Source organism: Telmatherina bonti, assembly GCF_933228915.1.
Source record: "Telmatherina bonti genome assembly, chromosome: 2".
Classification (NCBI taxonomy): domain Eukaryota; kingdom Metazoa; phylum Chordata; class Actinopteri; order Atheriniformes; family Telmatherinidae; genus Telmatherina; species Telmatherina bonti.
The window spans coordinates 5,316,885-5,341,484 of NC_136620.1; the positions used below are offsets into that span (position 1 = coordinate 5,316,885).

Below are 24,600 nucleotides of genomic sequence, written 5' to 3' on the forward strand. Positions count from 1 at the left end.
TGAATTCATGATATAAAAGTATTAATTGGTTTTATAATATCCATAATGTGAATAAAAATAAAAGGCATAAAAAGTGTGTTTGTAGGAGATAAAAGTGTTTCTGCTTCGTTTGTCTTTCTCTGGAAATGATGGAATCTTCATCACTTCCAACGAAGGAGGAAGAGGAGGAGGAAGAGCTGGCGCGGTGCGTGCGCGGGGGGAGGGGAGCGCGGTGCGTGCGCGGGGGGAGGGGAGCGCTGAGCGTGCGCTCTCGGCAGACGCTCGAGCACAAAGACACACGGCTCATCCGCTCGCCTCCCCATTGACGTCAGTCCGACATCACATGAACGTGCAGGGACCAATCGGCGGCGCGCGGTTCCTCTTCACACCGCGACACGGGAACGAGCCAGGACGAGGAAACGGTGCCACTCTGCCCGGAATGGCCCACGAAGCCCACGCAGGACTGTAGAGCCGCGAGCCGTGGCCATCTGTTCGCGTTACGCTGACTCCCAGCCGCTCCACGGGGCGGATTACCGAGGCGGGCTCCGGGGCAGACGGGACGGATCAGGCCATGGCCCTCACGCGCTGAGTCGCTACTCGGCTGGGGGGGTGGGGGGGAGGAGGCGAGACGCGCACTGTGGACACTGACCGTGCGGGAAGGGAAATGATGGATTATTGGTCATAAAAGGACTCCATCTGGATCTCCTGCCGTGAGACTGATCTCTGGCGGCGCCGCGCGCGCGCGCACACACCGACCCGAGCCGCTCACTCACTCCCTGCTGCTCCTCCAGGAACATCCGCGGACAATAATCATGGACTTCAACAGTGGGGGCGGCGGCGGGGGGGGCGAGCTGCACAACAACCAGTTCTACCAGTGCGAGGAGAGCAAGCCTCTGCTGGGGGAGATGTCGGAGGGGAATCACAACAACAAGCTGGGCGCGGGGTCGTGCAAGAGGCCCCCGCACTACTGCAGTGGGATGCGCTACAAGCTGCTCCACGAGGGCGACATCCAGGTGTGCGTGGTCAAGCACCCGCGCACCTTCCTCAGCAAGATCCTCACCTCCAAGTTCCTGCGGCGGTGGGAGCCGCACCACCTCGCGCTGACGGACAGCAGCCTGACCTCCGCCACGGTGAGTCCCCCCCCCGCTTCGTGTCACCCCGCGCGCGTGCGGGCGCCAGCATTCCGCTGTTTGTCTTTCTTGTGTGGACGCGCACCGACAATGTGCACGCGCTGTTGTTCACGGCCCCGCCTCCAGGTGTGCCTCCAGGAGACTTTTAAGGATTTCTCAATTATTCAGGGGAATCAGAGCCGTCAGCTGGGGGTCTGCGGGGCCCCTTCACGCGCGGAGCGTGACGTCAACAGGTTTGGTTTCTCGGTTCAGGACCATGTTTTTGTTAAGGCCTTGGGTCTGTTATTGGTTAGCTGATCTTCCATGAAAAACTGGAGCTAGAACATTTTTTCCCTCCAGCTTTCATCAACACTTCTGATATTTTCAGTGGTTCATCAACACACCATGTTGGACGTATGTTGGACGAATGTTGGACGTACGTTGGACGTACGTTCAGCACTTCTGTTCAGCAGTTCTGAACGACGTCTGAACCGCTTAGTCCAATTAAGGGTTGTGGGGAAGCCTGAGCCTATTCCACTCCACATCACACTATGGCAACACACTGACAAGCTGATACCACCCGCCATTCTGAGCAGAGCTAGAGACAAGATCTAACATGAGACTGACTTTTATTGTCAGAAAAGGGTTCAGAGAAGAGACAAGATGTCGGTCTCAGATTGATTAGATCTCCAGCAAGCAGGACTGGTCTGTTTGTTTCTGAAAATGGCAATCTGGAGCCTAGATGAACCTGTAATCCAGAATGTGGCTACCTGATCCAGAACGTGGTTACAGGATCCAGAACGGGGTTCAGTGATCCAGAACGGGGTTCAGTGATCCAGAACGGGTTTCAGTGATCCAGAAGGTGGTTCAGTGATCCAGAATGTGGTTCAGTGATCCAGAACGGGGTTACAGGATCCAGAACGGGGTTCAGTGATCCAGAATGTGGTTCAGTGATCCAGAATGTGGTTCAGTGATCCAGAACGGGGTTACAGGATCCAGAACGGGGTTCAGTGATCCAGAATGTGGTTACAGGATCCAGAACGGGGTTCAGTGATCCAGAACGGGGTTCAGTGATCCAGAACGGGTTACAGGATCCAGAACGGGGTTCAGTGATCCAGAATGTGGTTACAGGATCCAGACGTGGTTCAGTGATCCAGAACGGGTTACAGGATCCAGAACGGGGTTCAGTGATCCAGAACGGGGTTCAGTGATCCAGAACGGGGTTCAGTGATCCAGAACGGGGTTCAGTGATCCAGAACGGGGTTCAGTGATCCAGAACGGGTTACAGGATCCAGAATGTGGTTACAGGATCCAGAAGGTGGTTCAGTGATCCAGAAGGTGGTTCAGTGATCCAGAAGGGGGTTCAGTGATCCAGAAGGTGGTTCAGTGATCCAGAACGTGGTTACAGGATCCAGAACGTGGTTACAGGATCCAGAACGGGGTTCAGTGATCCAGAACGGGGTTCAGTGATCCAGAAGGGGGTTCAGTGATCCAGAATGTGGTTACAGGATCCAGAACGGGGTTCAGTGATCCAGAAGGTGGTTCAGTGATCCAGAATGTGGTTACAGGATCCAGAATGTGGTTACAGGATCCAGAACGTGGTTACAGGATCCAGAACGGGGTTCAGTGATCCAGAATGTGGTTACAGGATCCAGAACGGGGTTCAGTGATCCAGAAGGTGGTTACAGGATCCAGAACGGGGTTCAGTGATCCAGAACGGGGTTACAGGATCCAGAACGGGGTTCAGTGATCCAGAACGTGGTTACAGGATCCAGAAGGTGGTTACAGGATCCAGAACGGGGTTCAGTGATCCAGAACGTGGTTACAGGATCCAGAAGGTGGTTACAGGATCCAGAACGGGGTTCAGTGATCCAGAACGTGGTTACAGGATCCAGAATGTGGTTACAGGATCCAGAACGTGGTTCAGTGATCCAGAACGTGGTTACAGGATCCAGAATGTGGTTACAGGATCCAGAACGTGGTTCAGTGATCCAGAACGTGGTTACAGGATCCAGAACGGGGTTCAGTGATCCAGAACGGGGTTACAGGATCCAGAACGGGGTTACAGGATCCAGAACGTGGTTACAGGATCCAGAACGTGGTTACAGGATCCAGAACGTGGTTCAGTGATCCAGAACGTGGTTACAGGATCCAGAACGGGGTTCAGTGATCCAGAACGTGGTTACAGGATCCAGAAGGTGGTTACAGGATCCAGAACGGGGTTCAGTGATCCAGAACGTGGTTACAGGATCCAGAAGGTGGTTACAGGATCCAGAACGGGGTTCAGTGATCCAGAACGTGGTTACAGGATCCAGAATGTGGTTACAGGATCCAGAACGTGGTTCAGTGATCCAGAACGTGGTTACAGGATCCAGAACGGGGTTCAGTGATCCAGAACGTGGTTACAGGATCCAGAACGGGGTTCAGTGATCCAGAAGGTGGTTACAGGATCCAGAACGGGGTTCAGTGACATGATGTCCCAGATGTGTTCAGCTGGATTCAGGTCTGGGGAACGGGCGGGCCGGTCCATAACATCAATGCCTTCATGTTGCAGGAACTGCTGACACACTCCAGACACATGAGGTCTAGCATTGTCTTGCATTAGGAGGAACCCAGGGCCAACCGCACCAGCATATGGTCCCACAAGGGGTCTGAGGATCTCATCTCGGTACCTAATGGCAGTCAGGCTACCTCTGGCGAGCACATGGAGGGCTGTGTGGCCCTCCAAAGAAATGCCCCCCCACACCATTACTGACCCACTGCCAAACCGGTCCTGCTGGAGGATGTTGCAGGCAGCAGAACGTTCTCCACGGCGTCTCCAGACTCTGTCACGTCTGTCCCATGTGCTCAGTGTGAACCTGCTTCCATCTGTGAAGAGCTCAGGGCGCCAGTGGAGAATTTACCAATCTTGGTGTTCTCTGGCAAACGCCAAACGTCCTGCACGGTGTTGGGCTGGAAGCACAACCCCCACCTGTGGACGTCGGGCCCTCATACCACCCTCATGGAGTCTGTTTCTGACTGTTGGAGCAGACACATGCACATTTGTGTCCTGCTGGAGCTCATTCTGCAGGGCTCTGGCAGTGCTCCTCCTGTTCCTCCTTGCACAAAGAAGGAGGTAGCGGTCCTGCTGCTGGGTTGTTGTCCTCCCACGGCCTCCTCCACGTCTCCTGATGTACTGGCCTGTCTCCTGGTAGCGCCTCCATGCTCTGGACACTACGCTGACAGACACAGCAAACCTTCTTGCCACAGCTGGCATTGATGTGCCATCCTGGATGAGCTGCACTACCTGAGCCACTTGTGTGGGTTGTAGACTCCGTCTCATGCTACCACTAGAGTGAAAGCACCGCCAGCATTCAGACCAAATCATCGGCCAGAAAGCATCGGAACTGAGAAGTGGTCTGTGGTCTCCACCTGCAGAACCACTCCTTTATTGGGTGTGTCTTGCCAGTTGCCTATAATTTCCACCTGTTGTTTGTTCCATTTGCACAACAGCATGTGGAACTGATTGTCAGTCAGTGTTGCTTCCTAAGTGGACAGTTCCATTTCACAGAAGTCTGGTTGACTTGGAGTTACAGTTTACTTGGAGTTGTTGTTTAAGTGTTCCCATGTATTTTTTTTAGCTGAGGGCTTCCTCATAGCTGCATTTGCGTAGCCGCAGAGGTTTGTGTCGCCAGAATGAACGTCAGGTCTGACGAGGTGCGTGCCAAGCCTCTGCGGACCTATGCAGAGCCTACGGCAGTCGTGCTGTTACCAACCTGACAGATGTAGCGTGAGAATTAACTTTGGCATTAATTGCTAATGTGGCAGGCCACTGTTTTAGTGTTAGCTGCTAATGTGGGGAAGTAGTTAGTTTCTAAATAGTTTCCAGGTGAAAGTAATCTAGTGGTGAATATAAACTTTTCAAAGTGGCATTAACTCAGCGAAAGAAGCTTATTGGATTAAAGTGACACAGGAAACCTTTTATCGATGTTTATATACTAAAATCTCAGCAAGGATTGGTAAGTCATACCACCGCTGTCACTAGAAAAGTAAACATACGAAAAAAAACACTTTTCTGAGTTTTACTACCAATAAGAGATAAATGACATTTTAATTAATCGACCATTTAATGATCCTGCTGTATTTATTCATTCTGTTGTTTAAGATTAGGTGTGCTTTACTGGACTTCTGAGGACGTCCAATCAGATGAATGGATGAGTTTGTTTATTCTTGGCTGTCAGCTGTACTTTATTGATTGTTGTCATAGCAACGAACTTTGTCCAGTCAACAGCAGCGTGGAGGCGGACAGGAAATGTCTTCTGTTGCTGAACGACTACAACAAAACCCTTTTCTGCAACTCTGGTTGAGAGGCAGCTGCTTCCTGAGGATCCAGCATGACTAGCGATGAACTTTTTTCACAACTGAAGCTTTTAAATGTGAGCAACTTAAAGTAAGCTGTCTGCAGACTGAACGACCAGAGCTGCTAAATGAACCTGTTTAGTAGAACCAACCTGTTTATCAGAACTAACCTTTTAGAGCTGACCTGTTTATCAGAACTAGGGTTGTATGATACTAACATTTTAAACTCGATAGCAATGCTAAGGATGGTGCTCGATACTCAATACCTTTTTCAATACTACACAGAGGGGAAAACACTTTATTTAATAAATCAGTCTTCTCTGTCTCAGGCTGAGATTGTGAAAGAAATAAAATTGTCAGACATGAATGAATGCGTTGTGTAAAGCTAGCACCATGGCTGCATTACTGTAACTACGATGCTAGTAGCATGGCTAACTATGGATGCTAGGCTTTACATTTGATTTTATTTATGAATTCAATGTTTGAGTCACAACTTTGAAATACATCATGGGAAAATACGAGTGTATTGTTTACTTAGACACCAGTGAAGCACGGAGAGAGGAGTGAAGTCAGAATGCGGCAGATAGTTAACTTTTGCTGGACATTGGAAACTGAAAGGACTTTCAAACTTTCTTACCTCCTGATTGTTTGCATATAGTTCCACTGATGATGCGGTTCTGTTGGGATTCACAAATCAGATGAAGCATCTCTTCAAAGTCAAAACAACATCTTACTTTTAAGTATTTCTAACGGCATTTTGAAAGTGCGTAAACGGCGGGTCCACCAGCTAGCTGCTGTAGGGGCACGAGCTTTCCGCTGTGGTGCTTGATCAAAACAATATGAAGTGGCCGTTCTAAAAGTGGCATTTAAGTATCAATACCAGAGTAAATTAATACATAGATACCACATTTTATTATCAATTAGTACGGAGTGACAACACTAAACTAACTAGTAAGAATATTCAAAACTTTTCCAGTAAATTCTGGTTTAGTGTGTGAAACGGGGCGTTTTCCCTCTGAATGGGTCTGAGATGTTCTCAGATAATCCAGAAAATCTTTAACCAATCTTACGTTCCCATTTGTTTTGTTTCTGCCCAGAAAATCTATTTACAGTTTTAGTTTTACATAATCTCTACCAGCTGTGCTTGGTTAATATCTGAGCATAGAAGCATAAAAACTGTATTTGGATAGAACATTTATTATAAGCTGCAGCTTATCAGGAAAACTGAACTGATTACAGTCAACAGAAACAAATCTCCTGGTAGGAGCCTTGACGTGGATTTAATGCTAACAAAGAATCAGAAACATCTGGAACATCTGTAAACAGGTGTGAAGTTGCAAGTAGATGAATATAGTTTGCAAACAGGCTGATTATTTACCTGTTAGTGTTTAAAGGGAGGTTCGATGTCAGTGGACAGGTCTGATGGATCCTGTTTGTGTCAACATGCTTCCATCTGACCACTGATCAGTTCTAACAACTTCACGGATGAACGATTAGAACTACGGCTGCTTCTTGAGGATCTGAGCACCCTAATCTCTGCATGCGATGCTAACGCGATCATGATGATGGTGCCGGCATTTGGTGGCTTTTCATTGAATGGCTGCATGTCAAGTGACTGCAGGTTGTACGGCTGGCATGCAATTGTCATGTGACGGCGAGTCGTCATGTGACTGTGATACATTACAACATCCTCTGCATGAGTGTGAAGCAGGTTTACTGAGAGAAGCTTTTGTGTCCAGCGCCTGAGTGGGCAGAGGAACAATGCTGACCAATGACCCCCCCCCCCCCCATGATCTACAGAAGCTAAGCATAATATTCCTTTCTCTCAGCTGAACTTGTGTCCAGTTTAAGTGGAAATCAGTCATCATGTGAAAGCTCTGCAGAAAGAGGAAGACCTATGACTCACAGCTGTAGTTAAACTCCATCACATCGGCGTACAAAGCAGCTGTAACTAATACTTCCTGCACCGCGTTTCTTTCAGAGAAAGGCCACAGATGATAGGAAGATGGTGGTGGTGGTGTTAGATGCAGGCGGATGTTTTGCAGCGAGCAATGTCTGATTAATGTGTATGATGAAGCTTTATTTGTCGGCTCACTTTTAACTTTTCCTTAACAACAATCAAACATGGCAGATAAATAGGTTGTAAGACAGTAAAATCAGGCAGAAGAGCAGCTGGTCCTTTCCTTTCAGGCTCATTTTCTGCTGTCAGGAAAGTGCTTGAGGTCATGCAAGCCTGTCTGAGGAAAACTTTCCTTTCACTGTCCTCCTCTAACAGTCTCTGGTTTTGTCTCAGTTCAGGCTCTGCGCACTTCGAAATGTTGCCTAGCAATTACATATGCCAAGTTTGATTAGTGATCACATTCTTTCACAAAAAACACAAATTTTTTCTTAAACGACAGAAAATGATATTTTTGTTCATTTTTATTTACCTGTGTGTCTAAATGAGAAACACAGACGAGCTCTCCTCGAGCTTAGAGCATAGCCATGCTCTCTTGTCTGGCTGAGAGCTCATCCTGTCAAACTGATGTTAACTTAAGTGGAAAATAATCCTGGTTAGACGCATGTAATTAAATTCATTTGTGGTTATTGGACACAATGCTGTCTCAGCTTGTCTGCTGGGACAAATATGTGTGTATATACATTTAAAAAAAGAAGTCTCACTGGTGTGGTACCTACACTGCTGTTCAGTCTTTTGAATCAGGCGCACAATGGATTCTGGGAAAAAAGAGGCCACGACGGATGCATCGCTTGTAGTGTTTGTTTCAAGCTAATCTGAAGCCAAACAAAGTGCAGATTTTGTTTTTGAATAAGCTTCATTGTAACAATACACAGATACGTAAAATGAATACAAAGTAAATAACCAATTCACATTCTACAGGCCATAACATGAGACCTTTGTAAATCTCTCCTCTTCTTGGATGTCTCAGCTAAGGAGAAAGATGGATAAATTAGTCTGGATATAGATTCCATTTTAATTAATAGCCTAATAGAGATACATCTCTTTGAAGCCAACTATTCAATTTAGTTTTTGACTTTTTCGATGGAGCGATAAATGTTGTCTTTAGCTCTGGAGTCTGGACACTTTGCGATCTTGATTCCTAAATATTTTACTACTTTTATATTACAGATTAATGTGTGAGGGCGTAACTTCTGAATACTCAGAAGTTAACATTTTTCTAAATTCAGGTTTAGACCTGAGGGTTGAGAAAACAGGACTATGACTTGTAAAACGATTGGGATTTGGTCTGTTTTTAAGGAATATGGTCTGCCAGCTGGCTTTTCACCAACTGCTGTCTGTTTCTATTTAGTCCATCAACATTAGAGTTTTTCAGGAGAATTGCAAGCCGTTCAACAATTGTGATAAAAAAGAGAGGTGAAAGACTGCACCCCTGTCTAGACACGTTCCTTCTGAGAGAGAAATACAACTGTTAACATCGGAATGTAACATGAGAAGGATTTCCAGAAATTTATCTCCAAATCCAAAGTGCTTGAATGTTTCATAAATAAAAGTATGCTCAACAGAGTCAAAGGCTTAACAAAAGTCCAGGAAAATTATAAATCCACGTTCTTCGATGAACTGTTTATAGTTGATAAGATCAAGAACTTGCCTGATATTGTTATTGATTGATCTCCCTCTTGATTTTTTAAACTATCTTTTAATCTGGCCGCAAAAACGGGTGTGAAGATATTGTTTAAATTATTTAGAAGTCTTTTGTCTTTACGTGGTTTAGGTATTAATTTAATTAATCCATGTTTAATTGTTATTATATGTTCTTCCTTATTAATACATTTTTAATGGCTTGGAAAAGTAATCCTTTCATTTCATCCCTGGAAATGTTTATAGAAGTTCGCGGTAATACCGTCTGGACCAGGAGAAGGATCTAATTTCATCCTTTTCATGGCACGATCCAATTCTTCCATTCTTAAATCATCCTCACATAAATCCTTGAATGTGTCATGAATTTTAGGAATCCGCCCTTCAATGGTTTTAAAAAATGTTTCAGCTTTGGATTCGCCTTAGTTTGATGTGTAGATATTACTATAGGATTTCCAGATTTCTTCTGATATTAGTTTAATATAAAAACATTCTTTATCAGTTATTATGGAGATGATTGTATTTTTAACCTGTCTTTGTGACTGATTTGTAGAAATAGGAGGAATTTTTTTCTCAGTTTTCGATCCAGTTAGCTTAGATCTTATGGATGCTCCCTGTGCTTTTTTTAAAGGGTTGCTATGATGGTATGTGGAGTTTTCTGAGCTTTCTACAGTGTTACAGTGTTGAATCCTCATCAGACATGTGAACGACACTGTTTTTTTATCACCTAAACGCATGTTTGAGTTTGAGTTTGAGTTCCAGCACTCTCTCTGTTCGGTTTCCATGACGACGAAAAACGCATCGTTTGAGAGTTTTTTTCTACGTGGAAATCCTTGTGACGTCCCGGGGGATAAGTTTCGGTGATTGGTTACCTTCTACTGGTTAACAAGGGCATGTACAAATACATCAGGCGGGTGGAAAACGTGGGATAAAGTTATTTCCAACGATGGCTGGTGAGTTTACCAAAGAGAGACATCCTGCTGCATTCGTTGCTGTGGGTTGCTGTTTTCCACTTCGTTTTCAGGCTCTGATTCAGGTTCCAACATGTAGGACTGTATGCTATGTGTTGACATTGTAGTTTGTTTTTTTATTGAGTTCATAACAGCCTAATCCTTCTGTTTATGAGACGTTACAATGACGGTGAAAGCAGGTGCGGTGCGCGCTCCCGATGTAGTGCAGTGGCGGGAGGCGGGGCTTAATGCGGAAGAGTCTCCATCCACTCGTTTTGCCCGCAGGCTGATCTGACAGCCTACGGAGAGGGTCGCTCTGAAGTAAATAAAGCCATTTGTGACAATAACTCCATCAATCCCAGCCCTTCTAGTCTCAGAAATAAAAATAAATTAGCCTGAAATGCACATAATAGTTCCACTTTAATATATAGCTCGTCCAACTGCAATTGTATTTCATCAATACGTTCTTTGTCATTTTCATTCCAGTTTTCTTTATTGTATTAAGCGAGTAAGGATTTAACCAGTTCAGATAATCTTTTTTATTTTCTTCTTTCATTTTTTTTTTTTACTGAAGGATATTGAGTAGTTCCTAATGGAAAATTAAAAAAAAACCCATTTTTGTGTTAGCGAACCTAAGTTATTATTTTTAGTTTCTAAAATAAGATTATTAAATTCCTTATAGAAGTCCCTGTTGAGTAATACATTGGAGGTAAATTTCCAACAATCTTTAGGTTTTCTTTTTTTATCATTTGAAATAGTCATCTTTATTATGCAATGATCGCTACCAAAGAGGCTACCAGAGATGTTGGATTCTGTGACACATTTAGCTAATGAATTGTATATTAGCCAATAATCAATACCAGACTTAGCTTGCCCATTAGGTTTAAAAAAAGCAAACTGTTTTTTGTTTCTGTTTAAAGTCCTCCAGATATCAGTTAAGTAGTTTTTGGTAAAGACATTTTCAATAGTTTGGTTATAGTGAACCGGAGTATCTTGTTGTCCATCCATTAATCGGGTGTCAGATTAAAGTCGCCTCTGATTACTATATGTTCTGTCATGAATTTAGTTTGGAGCTGCTTAATAATGATTTTATACTCACATAACGATCTTTTATTTTTCTGTTCATTGTAACCATAAAGATTTACCAGAATTAAGAAAGTACTTTTAATTTTTTAGAACACATGCTATCCAATGAACCTCACCATCTATTCCATGAGTGATTATTTCACCCAGGCATCTACTGAAACATATAGCATATAGTGTTGAGCAGTGGAATTTCTTTCATTAAACCAGTTTCAACGGGACAACGGGACCTACCGATCTAAGAAGACTGACTACGTCCAGTACGCCATCTTCCCTGGAAGTCTGATCCGATTGAGACATGGCTTCTTGTCGCAGGTTTAGAGGTATGACGTGAACATGTTCCCCACTCAGTTTCAGCTGCAGGATTACTGGTGCAGTTGTAAAATACTCTTTTCTGTTACACCAGGCTGTGTATGGCTGTGCATGTGTCTCAATTTAGGTTCTGCACACTTCAGAGTACAGATTTGTCGGCTGCATACGTCATAGTGGCGCATGCCAAGTGCCGTCCCAATTCAAAGGCTCCTTCAAATCCACCCTTCAAATCTGCACTTTGTTTGGCTCCAGATTAGCTTAAAACAAAGGATACAAGCGATGCTACAAGCGCCCTCTCCTATCCCAGAATTTATTGTGTCTGATCTAAAAGAATAAGCAGCAGAGCGCCAGTGTAGGTACCACACCGGCCAGACCGCTTATTTACTTATTTATTTTTATGTATATACACACATATATTTGTCCCAGCAGACAAGCTGGGAGGACATTGTGTCCAATAACCACAAATGAATTTCATTCCAGTCGTCCTCAGACGTCTTCGTCCCCTTTCATTCAAGAAAAGGCTGAATTTATTACGATTATCAGATAACTGGAGACTAGAAAGAAAAAATAACCAAGAATGTGCTAAATTATAATTTAGTGAAATAAGACGCTGGTTTGTCATTAAAATTGAGTTAAAGAAAAAAAAAAAAAAACAAGCTTGTCCTGGATAAATTAGAGCACTTTTCTGATGAACAGTGGGGCAGTAGTGAATATATATAAGGATAAATCTCAGAAAGTTTGATTGGTTAGAGGCTGTACAAAGTGAGGCGAGGAATCTCTCCTCTCACATAATCTTTTTTCTTCTTATATAAATTCTTCTTGAAAACCCTTTAAACTTTGTTTGTTGTTGATCAGCAGGTAACTGACCTACTCGATGCTTGTCTTATACAAACACGACTCACGTGGACACACCTGCAGCACGTGCACGCATCCCCAGACATCATCCTCCCCGCCAGTGTTTGAAAAATTCAACCATGAGGTGAAGAAAATGTGCTTTGTGGACCTGGAAAAGGCGTCTGACCGTGTCCCCATGGGGGTTCCTGTACTCCAGGAGGAAGGGGTTCAGGACCCCCTTGTATGAGCTGTTCGGTCCCTGAACGATAGGTGTCAAAGTTTTATCTGCAGTAAGTCGGATTCGTTTCCGGTGAGGGTTGGACTCCGCCAAGGCTGCCCTTTATCACCGATTCTGTTCATATCTTATATGGACAGAATTTCTAGGTGCAGCCGAGGTGTTGAGGGGATCAGACTTGGTGGCCTCAGGATTGGGTCCCTGCTTTTTGCGGATGACGTGGTCCTGTTGGCTTCATCTGGTCATTATCTCCAGTTCTCGCTTGAGCGATTCGCGGCCGAGTGTGAAGCGGCTGGGATGAGAATCAGCACCTCCAGATCTGAGACCATGGTCCTCAGCCGGAATAGGGTGGATTGTCCTCTCCGGGTCGGGAGTGAGGTCCTGCCTCAAGTGGAGGAGTTTAAATATCTCGGGGTCTTGTTCACGAGTGAGGGAAGGATGGAGCGTGAGATGGACAGACGGATCGGTGCGGCGTCTGCAGTAATGCGGACTCTGCGCCGGTCTGTCGTGGTGAAGAAGGAGCTGAGCCAGAAGGCGAAGCTCTCGATTTACCAGTCGATCTACGTTCCTACCCTCACCTATGGTCATGAGCTGTGGGTCGTGACCGAAAGAAGGAGATCTCGTATACAGGCGGCTGAAATGGGATTATATCTCTCGGCTGGCCTGGGAACGCCTCGGGATCCCCCCCGCAGAGTTGGCAAATGTGGCTGGGGAGAGGGAAGTCTGGGCTTCCCTGCTTAGGCTGCTGCCCCCGTGACACGACCCCCGACAAGCGGCAGAAAATGGATGGATGGATGAATGAATGGGTGAAGAATAAGGACCTGTCCCCTCATTCTGGTTTGTGTGTCAGCCAGTAACGGATATTGTGGAGGAAAATGGAGCGACCAGGCACGGTAGGCTACAGCCCTGCAACTCTGGTGTTAGTGACGTCTTTCAGGGAAACTGACGGCAGACGATCTGCAGAATGTCCCTCCGTTCTTATCCTGTTTGCATGTTGAGTTTTATTGATGTCACAGTGCAGCACTTTGCATGCTGGTTTGCCTGAGTCTGCTTCGGTTTCAGTACAGCTGTTCATGCTCAGGAGAGGTGTGAATTTCTGTGTTTAGTCTTCATCCAGTCAGATAAAGAGGAGTAATCTGGAAACAGCCACCGTTGCTGGAACGAGAGAACGATAAAAGAAACGAGAAACGATAAAAGATCAGAAACAAGCATTTAACGTGGAGAGGTTAGAGGTCAAGCTGTGGTTCAGAGGAGCTTATAAATCCTGAGGAGGAGGGAGGAGCTGAGCTGGAAGTGAGAGGGTGGAGAGGTGATAAAAACCCTCAGACTCCAGGGTCATGTGGGAACCAGAAACAAATCACTTGGCTCTCATTGGCTGCCTGTAGAACAGTCTCTCATTATTCTGATGAAGAATCTGGTTTCTGGTCACAAGATGAGACCTCTGTCGGTTTGGTCTGGTTCGGCTCAGGGTCCTTCAGATGACGAGTTTACACGTTACACTTGGCTACATGCCAGCTTTCTTTGGGAATTCCTGATTGTAGCCGACCCACAGAAAGCTTTTTTTCACTAGGCTGGACTTTTTTTTTTTTGTAATGATTTGTCATTTGTTCCAAAAACTTTCTCAAATTGCAGTTAGACAGTTACAGACTGATTTATGTCACTGTCAATCTGTCGCCTTTTGTATCGTTCTGTTGTCGTCTTGTATCGTTCTGTATCGTTCTGTTGTCGTCTTGTATCGTTCTGTATCATTCTGTTGTCGTCTTGTATCGTTCTGTATCGTTCTGTTGTCGTCTTGTATCGTTCTGTATCGTTCTGTATCGTTCTGTATCGTTCTGTTGTCGTCTTGTATCGTTCTGTTGTCGTCTTGTATCGTTCTGTTGTCGTCTTGTATCGTTCTGTATCGTTCTGTTGTCGTCTTGTATCGTTCTGAATCGTTCTGTTGTCGTCTTGTATCGTTCTGTATCGTTCTGTTGTCGTCTTGTATCGTTCTGTTGTTGTCTTGTATCGTTCTGTTGTCGTCTTGTATCGTTCTGTTGTCGTCTTGTATCGTTCTGTATCGTTCTGTTGTCGTCTTGTATCGTTCTGTATCGTTCTGTTGTCGTCTTGTATCGTTCTGTTGTCGTCTTGTATCGTTCTGTATCGTTCTGTTGTCGTCTTGTATCGTTCTGTTGTCGTCTTGTATCGTTCTGTTGTCGTCTTGTATCGTTCTGTATCGTTCTGTTGTCGTCTTGTATCGTTCTGTTGTCGTCTTGTATCGTTCTGTATCGTTCTGTTGTCGTCTTGTATCGTTCTGTATCGTTCTGTTGTCGTCTTGTATCGTTCTGAATCGTTCTGTTGTCGTCTTGTATCGTTCTGTATCGTTCTGTTGTCGTCTTGTATCGTTCTGTTGTCGTCTTGTATCGTTCTGTATCGTTCTGTTGTCGTCTTGTATCGTTCTGTATCGTTCTGTTGTCGTCTTGTATCGTTCTGTATCGTTCTGTTGTCGTCTTGTATCGTTCTGTATCGTTCTGTTGTCGTCTTGTATCGTTCTGTTGTCGTCTTGTATCGTTCTGTATCGTTCTGTTGTCGTCTTGTATCGTTCTGTATCGTTCTGTTGTCGTCTTGTATCGTTCTGAATCGTTCTGTTGTCGTCTTGTATCGTTCTGTATCGTTCTGTTGTCGTCTTGTATCGTTCTGTTGTCGTCTTGTATCGTTCTGAATCGTTCTGTTGTCGTCTTGTATCGTTCTGTATCGTTCTGTTGTCGTCTCGTATCGTTCTGTTGTCGTCTTGTATCGTTCTGTATCATTCTGTTGTCGTCTTGTATCGTTCTGTATCGTTCTGTTGTCGTCTTGTATCGTTCTGAATCGTTCTGTTGTCGTCTTGTATCGTTCTGTATCGTTCTGTTGTCGTCTTGTATCGTTCTGTTGTCGTCTTGTATCGTTCTGTATCGTTCTGTTGTCGTCTTGTATCGTTCTGTATCGTTCTGTTGTCGTCTCGTATCGTTCTGTTGTCGTCTTGTATCGTTCTGTATCATTCTGTTGTCGTCTTGTATCGTTCTGTATCGTTCTGTTGTCGTCTTGTATCGTTCTGTATCGTTCTGTTGTCGTCTTGTATCGTTCTGTATCATTCTGTTGTCGTCTTGTATCGTTCTGTTGTCGTCTTGTATCGTTCTGTATCGTTCTGTTGTCGTCTTGTATCGTTCTGTTGTCGTCTTGTATCGTTCTGTATCGTTCTGTTGTCGTCTTGTATCGTTCTGTATCGTTCTGTTGTCGTCTCGTATCGTTCTGTTGTCGTCTTGTATCGTTCTGTATCATTCTGTTGTCGTCTTGTATCGTTCTGTATCGTTCTGTTGTCGTCTTGTATCGTTCTGTATCGTTCTGTTGTCGTCTTGTATCGTTCTGTATCGTTCTGTTGTCGTCTTGTATCGTTCTGAATCGTTCTGTTGTCGTCTTGTATCGTTCTGTTGTCGTCTTGTATCGTTCTGTTGTCGTCTTGTATCGTTCTGTATCGTTCTGTTGTCGTCTTGTATCGTTCTGTTGTCGTCTTGTATCGTTCTGTTGTCGTCTTGTATCGTTCTGTATCGTTCTGTTGTCGTCTTGTATCGTTCTGTTGTCGTCTTGTATCGTTCTGTATCGTTCTGTTGTCGTCTTGTATCGTTCTGTATCGTTCTGTTGTCGTCTTGTATCGTTCTGTTGTCGTCTTGTATCGTTCTGTATCGTTCTGTTGTCGTCTTGTATCGTTCTGTATCGTTCTGTTGTCGTCTTGTATCGTTCTGTATCGTTCTGTTGTCGTCTCGTATCGTTCTGTATCGTTCTGTTGTCGTCTTGTATCGTTCTGTATCGTTCTGTTGTCGTCTTGTATCGTTCTGAATCGTTCTGTTGTCGTCTCGTATCGTTCTGTTGTCATTTTGTATCGTTCTGTATCATTCTGTTGTCGTCTTGTATCGTTCTGTATCGTTCTGTTGTCGTCTTGTATCGTTCTGTATCGTTCTGTTGTCGTCTCGTATCGTTCTGTTGTCATTTTGTATCGTTCTGTATCATTCTGTTGTCGTCTTGTATCGTTCTGTATCGTTCTGTTGTCGTCTTGTATCGTTCTGAATCGTTCTGTTGTCGTCTTGTATCGTTCTGTATCGTTCTGTTGTCGTCTTGTATCGTTCTGTATCGTTCTGTTGTCGTCTCGTATCGTTCTGTATCGTTCTGTTGTCGTCTCGTATCGTTCTGTTGTCATTTTGTATCGTTCTGTATCATTCTGTTGTCGTCTTGTATCGTTCTGTATCGTTCTGTTGTCGTCTTGTATCGTTCTGTATCGTTCTGTTGTCGTCTCGTATCGTTCTGTTGTCATTTTGTATCGTTCTGTATCGTTCTGTTGTCGTCTTGTATCGTTCTGTATCGTTCTGTTGTCGTCTTGTATCGTTCTGAATCGTTCTGTTGTCGTCTCGTATCGTTCTGTTGTCATTTTGTATCGTTCTGTATCATTCTGTTGTCGTCTTGTATCGTTCTGTATCGTTCTGTTGTCGTCTTGTATCGTTCTGTATCGTTCTGTTGTCGTCTTGTATCGTTCTGTATCGTTCTGTTGTCGTCTCGTATCGTTCTGTTGTCGTCTTGTATCGTTCTGTATCGTTCTGTTGTCGTCTTGTATCGTTCTGTATCGTTCTGTTGTCGTCTCGTATCGTTCTGTTGTCATTTTGTATCGTTTTGTATCGTTCTGTTGTCGTCTCGTATCGTTCTGTATCGTTCTGTTGTCGTCTCGTATCGTTCTGTTGTCATTTTGTATCGTTTTGTATCGTTCTGTTGTCGTCTTGTATCGTTCTGTATCGTTCTGTTGTCGTCTCGTATCGTTCTGTATCGTTCTGTTGTCGTCTCGTATCGTTCTGTTGTCATTTTGTATCGTTCTGTATCGTTCTGTTGTCGTCTTGTATCGTTCTGTTGTCGTCTTGTATCGTTCTGTTGTCGTCTCGTATCGTTCTGTTGTCGTCTCGTATCGTTCTGTATCGTTCTGTTGTCGTCTCGTATCGTTCTGTTGTCGTCTCGTATCGTTCTGTATCGTTCTGTTGTCGTCTCGTATCGTTCTGTTGTCATTTTGTATCGTTTTGTATCGTTCTGTTGTCGTCTCGTATCGTTCTGTTGTCGTCTCGTATCGTTCTGTTGTCGTCTCGTATCGTTCTGTTGTCGTCTCGTATCGTTCTGTATCGTTCTGTTGTCGTCTTGTATCGTTCTGTTGTCGTCTTGTATCGTTCTGTTGTCATTTTGTATCGTTCTGTATCGTTCTGTTGTCATTTTGTATCGTTTTGTATCGTTCTGTTGTCGTCTTGTATCGTTCTGTATTGTTCTGTTGTCGTCTCGTATCGTTTTGTATCGTTCTGTTGTCGTCTCGTATCGTTCTGTTGTCATTTTGTATCGTTCTGTATCGTTCTGTTGTCGTCTCGTATCGTTCTGTTGTCATTTTGTATCGTTTTGTATCGTTCTGTTGTCGTCTCGTATCGTTCTGTATCGTTCTGTTGTCGTCTTGTATCGTTCTGTATCGTTCTGTTGTCGTCTTGTATCGTTTTGTATCGTTCTGTTGTCGTCTCGTATCGTTCTGTATCGTTCTGTTGTCGTCTTGTATCGTTCTGTATCGTTCTGTTGTCGTCTTGTATCGTTCTGTATCGTTCTGTTGTCGTCTCGTATCGTTCTGTTGTCATTTTGTATCGTTTTGTATCGTTCTGTTGTCATTTTGTATCGTTTTGTATCGTTCTGTTGTCGTCTCGTATCGTTCTGTTGTCGTCTCGTATCGTTCTGTATCGTTCTGTTGTCGTCTCGTATCGTTCTGTATCGTTCTGTTGTCGTCTCGTATCGTTCTGTTGTCATTTTGTATCGTTTTGTATCGTTCTGTTGTCATTTTGTATCGTTTTGTATCGTTCTGTTGTCGTCTCGTATCGTTCTGTTGTCATTTTGTATCGTTTTGTATCGTTCTGTTGTCGTCTCGTATCGTTCTGTTGTCGTTTTGTATCGTTTTGTATCGTTCTGTTGTCGTCTCGTATCGTTCTGTTGTCGTCTCGTATCGTTCTGTTGTCATTTTGTATCGTTTTGTATCGTTCTGTTGTCGTCTCGTATCGTTCTGTTGTCATTTTGTATCGTTTTGTATCGTTCTGTTGTCGTCTCGTATCGTTCTGTTGTCGTTTTGTATCGTTCTGTCATTGTTTTGTATTATTCTGATAATAATTACCCTGGCCGATGATGACAGCTAACATGTGGGAGGTCCCACAACACAGTACTCTAGAAAGTGAGAAATTCTTGCATTAGCTAGATATTTGCAGATGCGACCTGTTGGTGGTCTCCAGGTGTCCACCAGCTGCAGGTCTTTCCTGGCTGAAGGCCTGGTGTAGCTTGTTTTCACAGAAAGCAGCAGCTGTGTGGAGCCACAGCCTCAGCTGCAGGTCAGCAGCATGTTTTTAACGCCTTGCTTGTCAGCAGCAGCTGGTTCATTCCCTTACCGACAGAGAAGTAGATCTGCTGGTCGAGGAGGAACTTAGCTGTTTCAATCCTGCACGAGTTTTGTGCCGTGACATGTCTCCACACAGAGCATGTGACATGTTTATGCTAGCATGTGATGAATATGCTTCTCCCAGCGAGCGAGCTGAGGCCTCACTTCATGTTATTCGCCCAGGAACAGCTCTTATTGGTAAATATGAGGTGCTGGAATGCAGGATATGAACAGGAAGTCTGGGCTGGTCTGCAGCCTCAGTGGGCTCACCTTACCTTCCTGTAGGATGCAAACTGAAACACAAAAGCTAAGAGGCACACGGAGATTTATGCACCAGAAGAGGATGAATTCTGTCTCACATCTCATTTAATAGTTAATGATCTACCTGAACTCACCTGCAGGTTGTGGCTGGTTGGTTTGATCTGTGGTGGACTGACCTGCAGCCAAGCACCTGTCAGGTGTCTCCTCAGCCTCCGGATTTTGCGTTCTCTTTTTCCTTCCCTCTGGCTTTCTGCAGATGTGGAGAGGACACCAGGAATCTAGCTTAATGATGCTGCAACTTGGTCTTTTGGTTCACCATCTTGACGTTGCCGTAGCAACAGGTCCAATCCAGATCTGTTTGAATGATCCAAATAAGACCAAATGGATTTTAAAGCAGCTTTACAAACAGAAACACATTTATTAAATAATAATTATAAAAAAAATAGAATAATAATTATTAGATGGATATTTGTGGCCGGTTTTGTTTTCATCTCCACCACCTGAGGGTTTTCATGTGTGAAACGGTTTCAGCTCGTCTTGACAACGTTTGATCAACAACGATGCTTATTTCAGCATGAAAGTACAGTTCATGTGTTGGGCTCATTTTGTCCTCAGTCCTTTGGTTTTTTTTTTTCTTTCCTCATATTATCAATGCTCTGGGCTTCTTCCAGTGAAAAGCGAAAAAAAAAAAAAAAGCATAACATACAGCTCCATCCTCTTGTTTCTATGGCAACACAGCGGAGAGGAGACGAGGAGCTGGAGCGTCCTCCACTATGAAAGCAGAGCAGAGAGAGACGTAATAAGAAGGAAAGACAGAACTGAAAGCAGAAAAGAGTTGAAGAGAATGAAAGAAAAGAGATGAAAGACAGGGGGGGGGAGGGATGCAGGCTGTGCTCGTTCCTGTGCAAGATGTTGTATCTATGGTAACCTGGACTGATTTACAGAAAACCGAAGTCCCTTCTGTTGGTCTCTGCTACGCATTTATCTCTTCATCTTCTCCTCATATTCACCTGAACATGTCATGCGCAGAACAGAAGTCTGCAGCTTATTCCGTTGAAATGAGACGTTGCTCCCACAACCAATGATCCTGTGTGCAGTTTCACAACAGGGATTTGGTGTGTTTGTGTGTGTGTTTATGACATGAAGAGCGAGATGTGATTTGCAGAGGGAGGTGCGCATGAAGGAATAGCATGTTTGTTCTTCAGCCTGGGGTAGGGAGGGAGGGAGGGAGCTGGCTGTTTGCTCTGTAGAGAGATGGTGGTAATTAAAGCGCAGAAGCACCTGTCTTCTGAACTGGGCTGCAGAGGAGCGACAACATCCATGGCTGCAGCTGCTTCCATGTAAATATGCTCCGTAGAGCCTCAGACGCTGTTTATGTTCCTACAAGCAGCACAGAGGAAGAAGAGATGGAGGCAATGCAGTTAGAACAGGCCTGCAAGGCGCAGTGGACCTGACCTGGGGACACACGTAACATTATGTAACTTGGCTGGTAGCACTGTTATTGGTGTTTTAATTAAAGACACAGGAATACTTAAACAGTTTTAACAAACTAATAACTTCTGATGACAACAGCCAAAATCAAAAAGCTTGACAGTGGTCAAGTTTTGCACTTTTAGCTAGCTCCTGCTAACATCCACTTACACCTACTAGCATTTGCTAACTCCAACTGACACTTGATAACTCCATTCACTTACATCTGTTAGCATCTGTTAACTCCTGCTAACATCCACACACACCTACTAGCATCAGCTAATATCTGTTAACCCCTGCAAACTCCTGCTGACACCCATTTACATTCACTTACCTCTGTTAGCATCTGCTAACACCTGCTAACTTCTGCTGACATCCACTTACACCTACTAGCTTTAGCTAACTACTGCTAACTTCCATTTACACCTCATAACTCTTAACACCAAGCGGCAACCTTCGGCGGTAAAAAGTGAAGCCTCTGCAGAAGTGCATAAAACTGCAGTTCCCCCTTCATCCACTAGGGGCTGCAAAACAGAGCAAATCCCCATAGACTCCCATGTTAAAAAGACCAACTTCACAGCAGGAATAAACATGTTTACAGCAGGAATAAACATGTTTACAGCAGGAATAAACATGTTTAAAGCAGGAATAAACATGTTTACAACAGAAATAAACATGTTTACAGCAGAAATAAACATGTTTACAGCAGGAATAAACATGTTTACAGCAGGAATAAACATGTTTACAGCAGGAATAAACATGTTTACAGCAGGAATAAACATGTTTACAGCAGAAATAAACATGTTTACAGCAGGAATAAACATGTTTACAGCAGGAATAAACATGTTTACAACAGGAATAAACATGTTTACAGCAGAAATAAACATGTTTACAGCAGGAATAAACATGTTTACAGCAGGAATAAACATGTTTACAGCAGGAATAAAGATGTTTACAGCAGGAATAAACATGTTTACAGCAGGAATAAACATGTTTAAAGCAGGAATAAACATGTTTACAGCAGGAATAAACATGTTTACAGCAGGAATAAACATGTTTACAGCTAAAATAAACATGTTTACAGCCTGGTTCAAAAATCCATTTTAGGTTTAATAGGTCAGGTTTATCTTCATGACAACTGTGGGGGGAGTGATTTTTTTTCTAACTCAGCCGTTAAAAATTTAATTAATTTAATCTCGAAGTTCTGCATATTTAGGGGCGTGTCCTTTTGATTGACAGGTACCCGATCTCCCGCTTCAAGTCAGAAGAACGTAGAACAACCGCGGTTTTTAGCCGGTTAACAACGTGACTTAGCTTTAGCCTGCGTACCTCCGTTAGCTGGTTAGCTCCTGTTATCTCCGGGTTAGCTCTTAGCTACAGAAAGCTCAGACTTCACTCGATGTCAATCATCCACCATGACACTCGCAGCCCCCCTCTCAGCTCCACCTCTTTGCCCATACTTGTATTTTCCGGGTGAGACGACGCGCATGCCCCTGCCAAGATGGTGATGGTAGGAACCGCCCACCGAGCTTCAATTCAGCTCTTCAGAAACCTACGGGTGACGTCACGGAGGCTCCGCCCATCTTTTATATACAGTCTATGGTTAACACCCATCTACACCTACTAGCATTGGCTAACATCTGCTAACCGCCACTTACACCTGCTAACCCCTGCTAACACCCACTAACCCTTTTTAACTTCTGCTAACACCTTGAAATTGTGTTATTAGGATAACAGCAACTGCGAGTGTGTTAATTTTAAATCATATGATACGATTGAAATAAGCTGCACAAAAGCTGGAGATGGCCCAGAAATTGATGAAACAATTCAAAATATTTGTTTCAGTGTTTAATACTGATAATATAAGATTAGTTGGATCAAGGCCCAGATTTTAACCTGCAACTACTTGATGCATAACCCTCCCACTTAACCTCTGAACTATCCAGTTTAAACTACATCCTCAGCAGATTGACAAAGATTGACACTGTGATGTGTTTTAAGAGTGTTCACAGTCAGTGTTGTCAGATCTTGTGAGAACAAGCCAAAGAAGCAACCTGGCCCCTCAGAGAAAAAAATAGTTATAATAATGTTAAATGGGATGTTTTATTTATGTATATATAAAACCCTTCCCTCACCCACTGCAGGTAGGGCGGATGGCGATTCCTTTTAAGCTCGGGTTCTCCACCAGAGTCCTGGGAGCTTGAGGGTCCTATGCAGTATCATAGCTGTTCCTAGAACTGCGCTCTTCTGATAGAGATGCCTGATGTTTCTCTGGGTATCTCCGAGCTAGACTCAAAGCATCAAGACTAAAGCGATGTCGGGCAGGAGTAGCTGTCTCCAGCTACAACGTTCCAACAAAGTCCCAGATATCTCCTCTGTACTTCTTGTCATTCTTATCTGTGATAGAGCCAACAACTGCAGAGCCATTTTAGAACCTCCATTGCTGGGTTTGGGTTTGATTTCTGTCCAGAACCCTCAGCATCCAATCATGCTGCCAGCCTTTAGGACCCATTGATCCTGTTATTGAAGCGGGTTACAGAGCCGCTCCATTAGAACTGGGATGCCAGACCTGTGGAACGAGACAACAGAACCTCCTCCTGACTCAGAAGTTAAGCTGAAATCCATCATGGCTGCTGTGTGTTTAAAACACATGAAGCTGTCGTTTATTTGCGTCTCGTGCAGGAAATGCCGCTAAAAGCAGCCAGCGAGACAGCTGGAGAACTTTTCCAGCATGTGACTGGGTTTTAAACTCCAGCTTATTCTCTGTAAACTGACAGAAGGTTTTATCTGATGACAAGCAATGTTTTAATGTCAGTCAGCGGAAAAGTCTGTTTCAGTCTGAATCATCATGACTCCTACCTCTAAGCTTACCACAGCACATTCACGTTTACACCTTTTCTGTTTGTCTTTTCTCATCTTTTTCTCTGCCTCTGTTTCATTCTTCCCCACAGCAGTGACACACATCGTGTTTATCTAACAGGAAAATTCCTTCAGCCTCGTCAAATGTTTTCTCTGAAGAATGTGGCAGTTCTGGCAGTCGCACTGCCAGCTGGACGGTCCCAGCAGGCGAGGTTTGGTGGATATATCGTTAATCTCCCATCAAGCAGAAGTAGCCCTAAATCATGCGACAACACTGATGTTTGTTGCTGATTAATATTCTCAGGGCAGATCAACACAGATGTTTCTCTCTGTTTGCAGCTGAGGAACCTCCTTCTCCTGCTGCCGTTTACATCTTCAGCATGAACTGTAAACAATGTCCTCTTGCTTTCTGTCTTGCCTCCAGCCCACCGGTTACATGGAAACATCATTGTCCTACAGCTCCATAGAAGACCTGCAGCTTCTGTCCTGGGACAACGCTCCTAAGTACTGCGTCCAGCTCAGTTTCCCCGGAGACACAGTCCTGCTGCAGGTAAGGCCCATGCAGAAAACCACCCTGAACACTTCTCCTTTCAGGAGATTATCAAGGATACTATTATTTTATTACTCTGCATTTTATGTTTCATTGATTTTATGGAATTTATTAAAATAATTTTGCTCGATTTTATATTTTCATTTTACATTTTCTTAACTGCTTAATCCACTTCAGGGTCGCAGGGAAGCTGGAATCTATCCCAGGTGTCTTAGTTACTCATATGTCTGATACATAATGGGCTACATTCAGGACTATCGTCTTTTTTCAATCTGTGCTGCAGAAGGTTTTTTTTTTTTATCAAGCTCCTTCATCAGATTCACTGTGTTTGTAAAACCCAGAATTGTTTCTGTCGTCTCCGACTGATGAATAACAGATGAATAACAATCTCCAGCTGCTTTTGCAAACATCTGAAAATGTCCATAAGATCAGAACTTGACACAGCGGGATTCACATCATAACCTCTAAATTATCCCGCGGTCTAGTCCCTGAACGCATCAGGACCACATCCTGGTGTCTGGTCCCTGAACGCATCAGGACCACATCCTGCAGTCTGGTCCCTGAACGCATCAGGACAACATCC

General features: G+C 44.1%; 1 protein-coding gene across 1 annotated transcript; it reads left to right on the forward strand.

The window, feature by feature from the left end:
- Window positions 1-322: 322 nt before the first annotated feature.
- LOC306764658 (C-Maf-inducing protein-like) lies at window positions 323-24,248 on the forward strand (the record flags this gene model as incomplete). Its single annotated transcript, XM_079251856.1, has 3 exons — window positions 323-1,109; window positions 23,892-24,017; window positions 24,195-24,248. The coding sequence occupies exons 1-3, from the start codon at window positions 792-794 to the stop codon at window positions 24,246-24,248; spliced, it is 498 nt and encodes a 165-aa protein (XP_079107982.1). The 5' UTR covers window positions 323-791.
- Window positions 24,249-24,600: the final 352 nt, after the last annotated feature.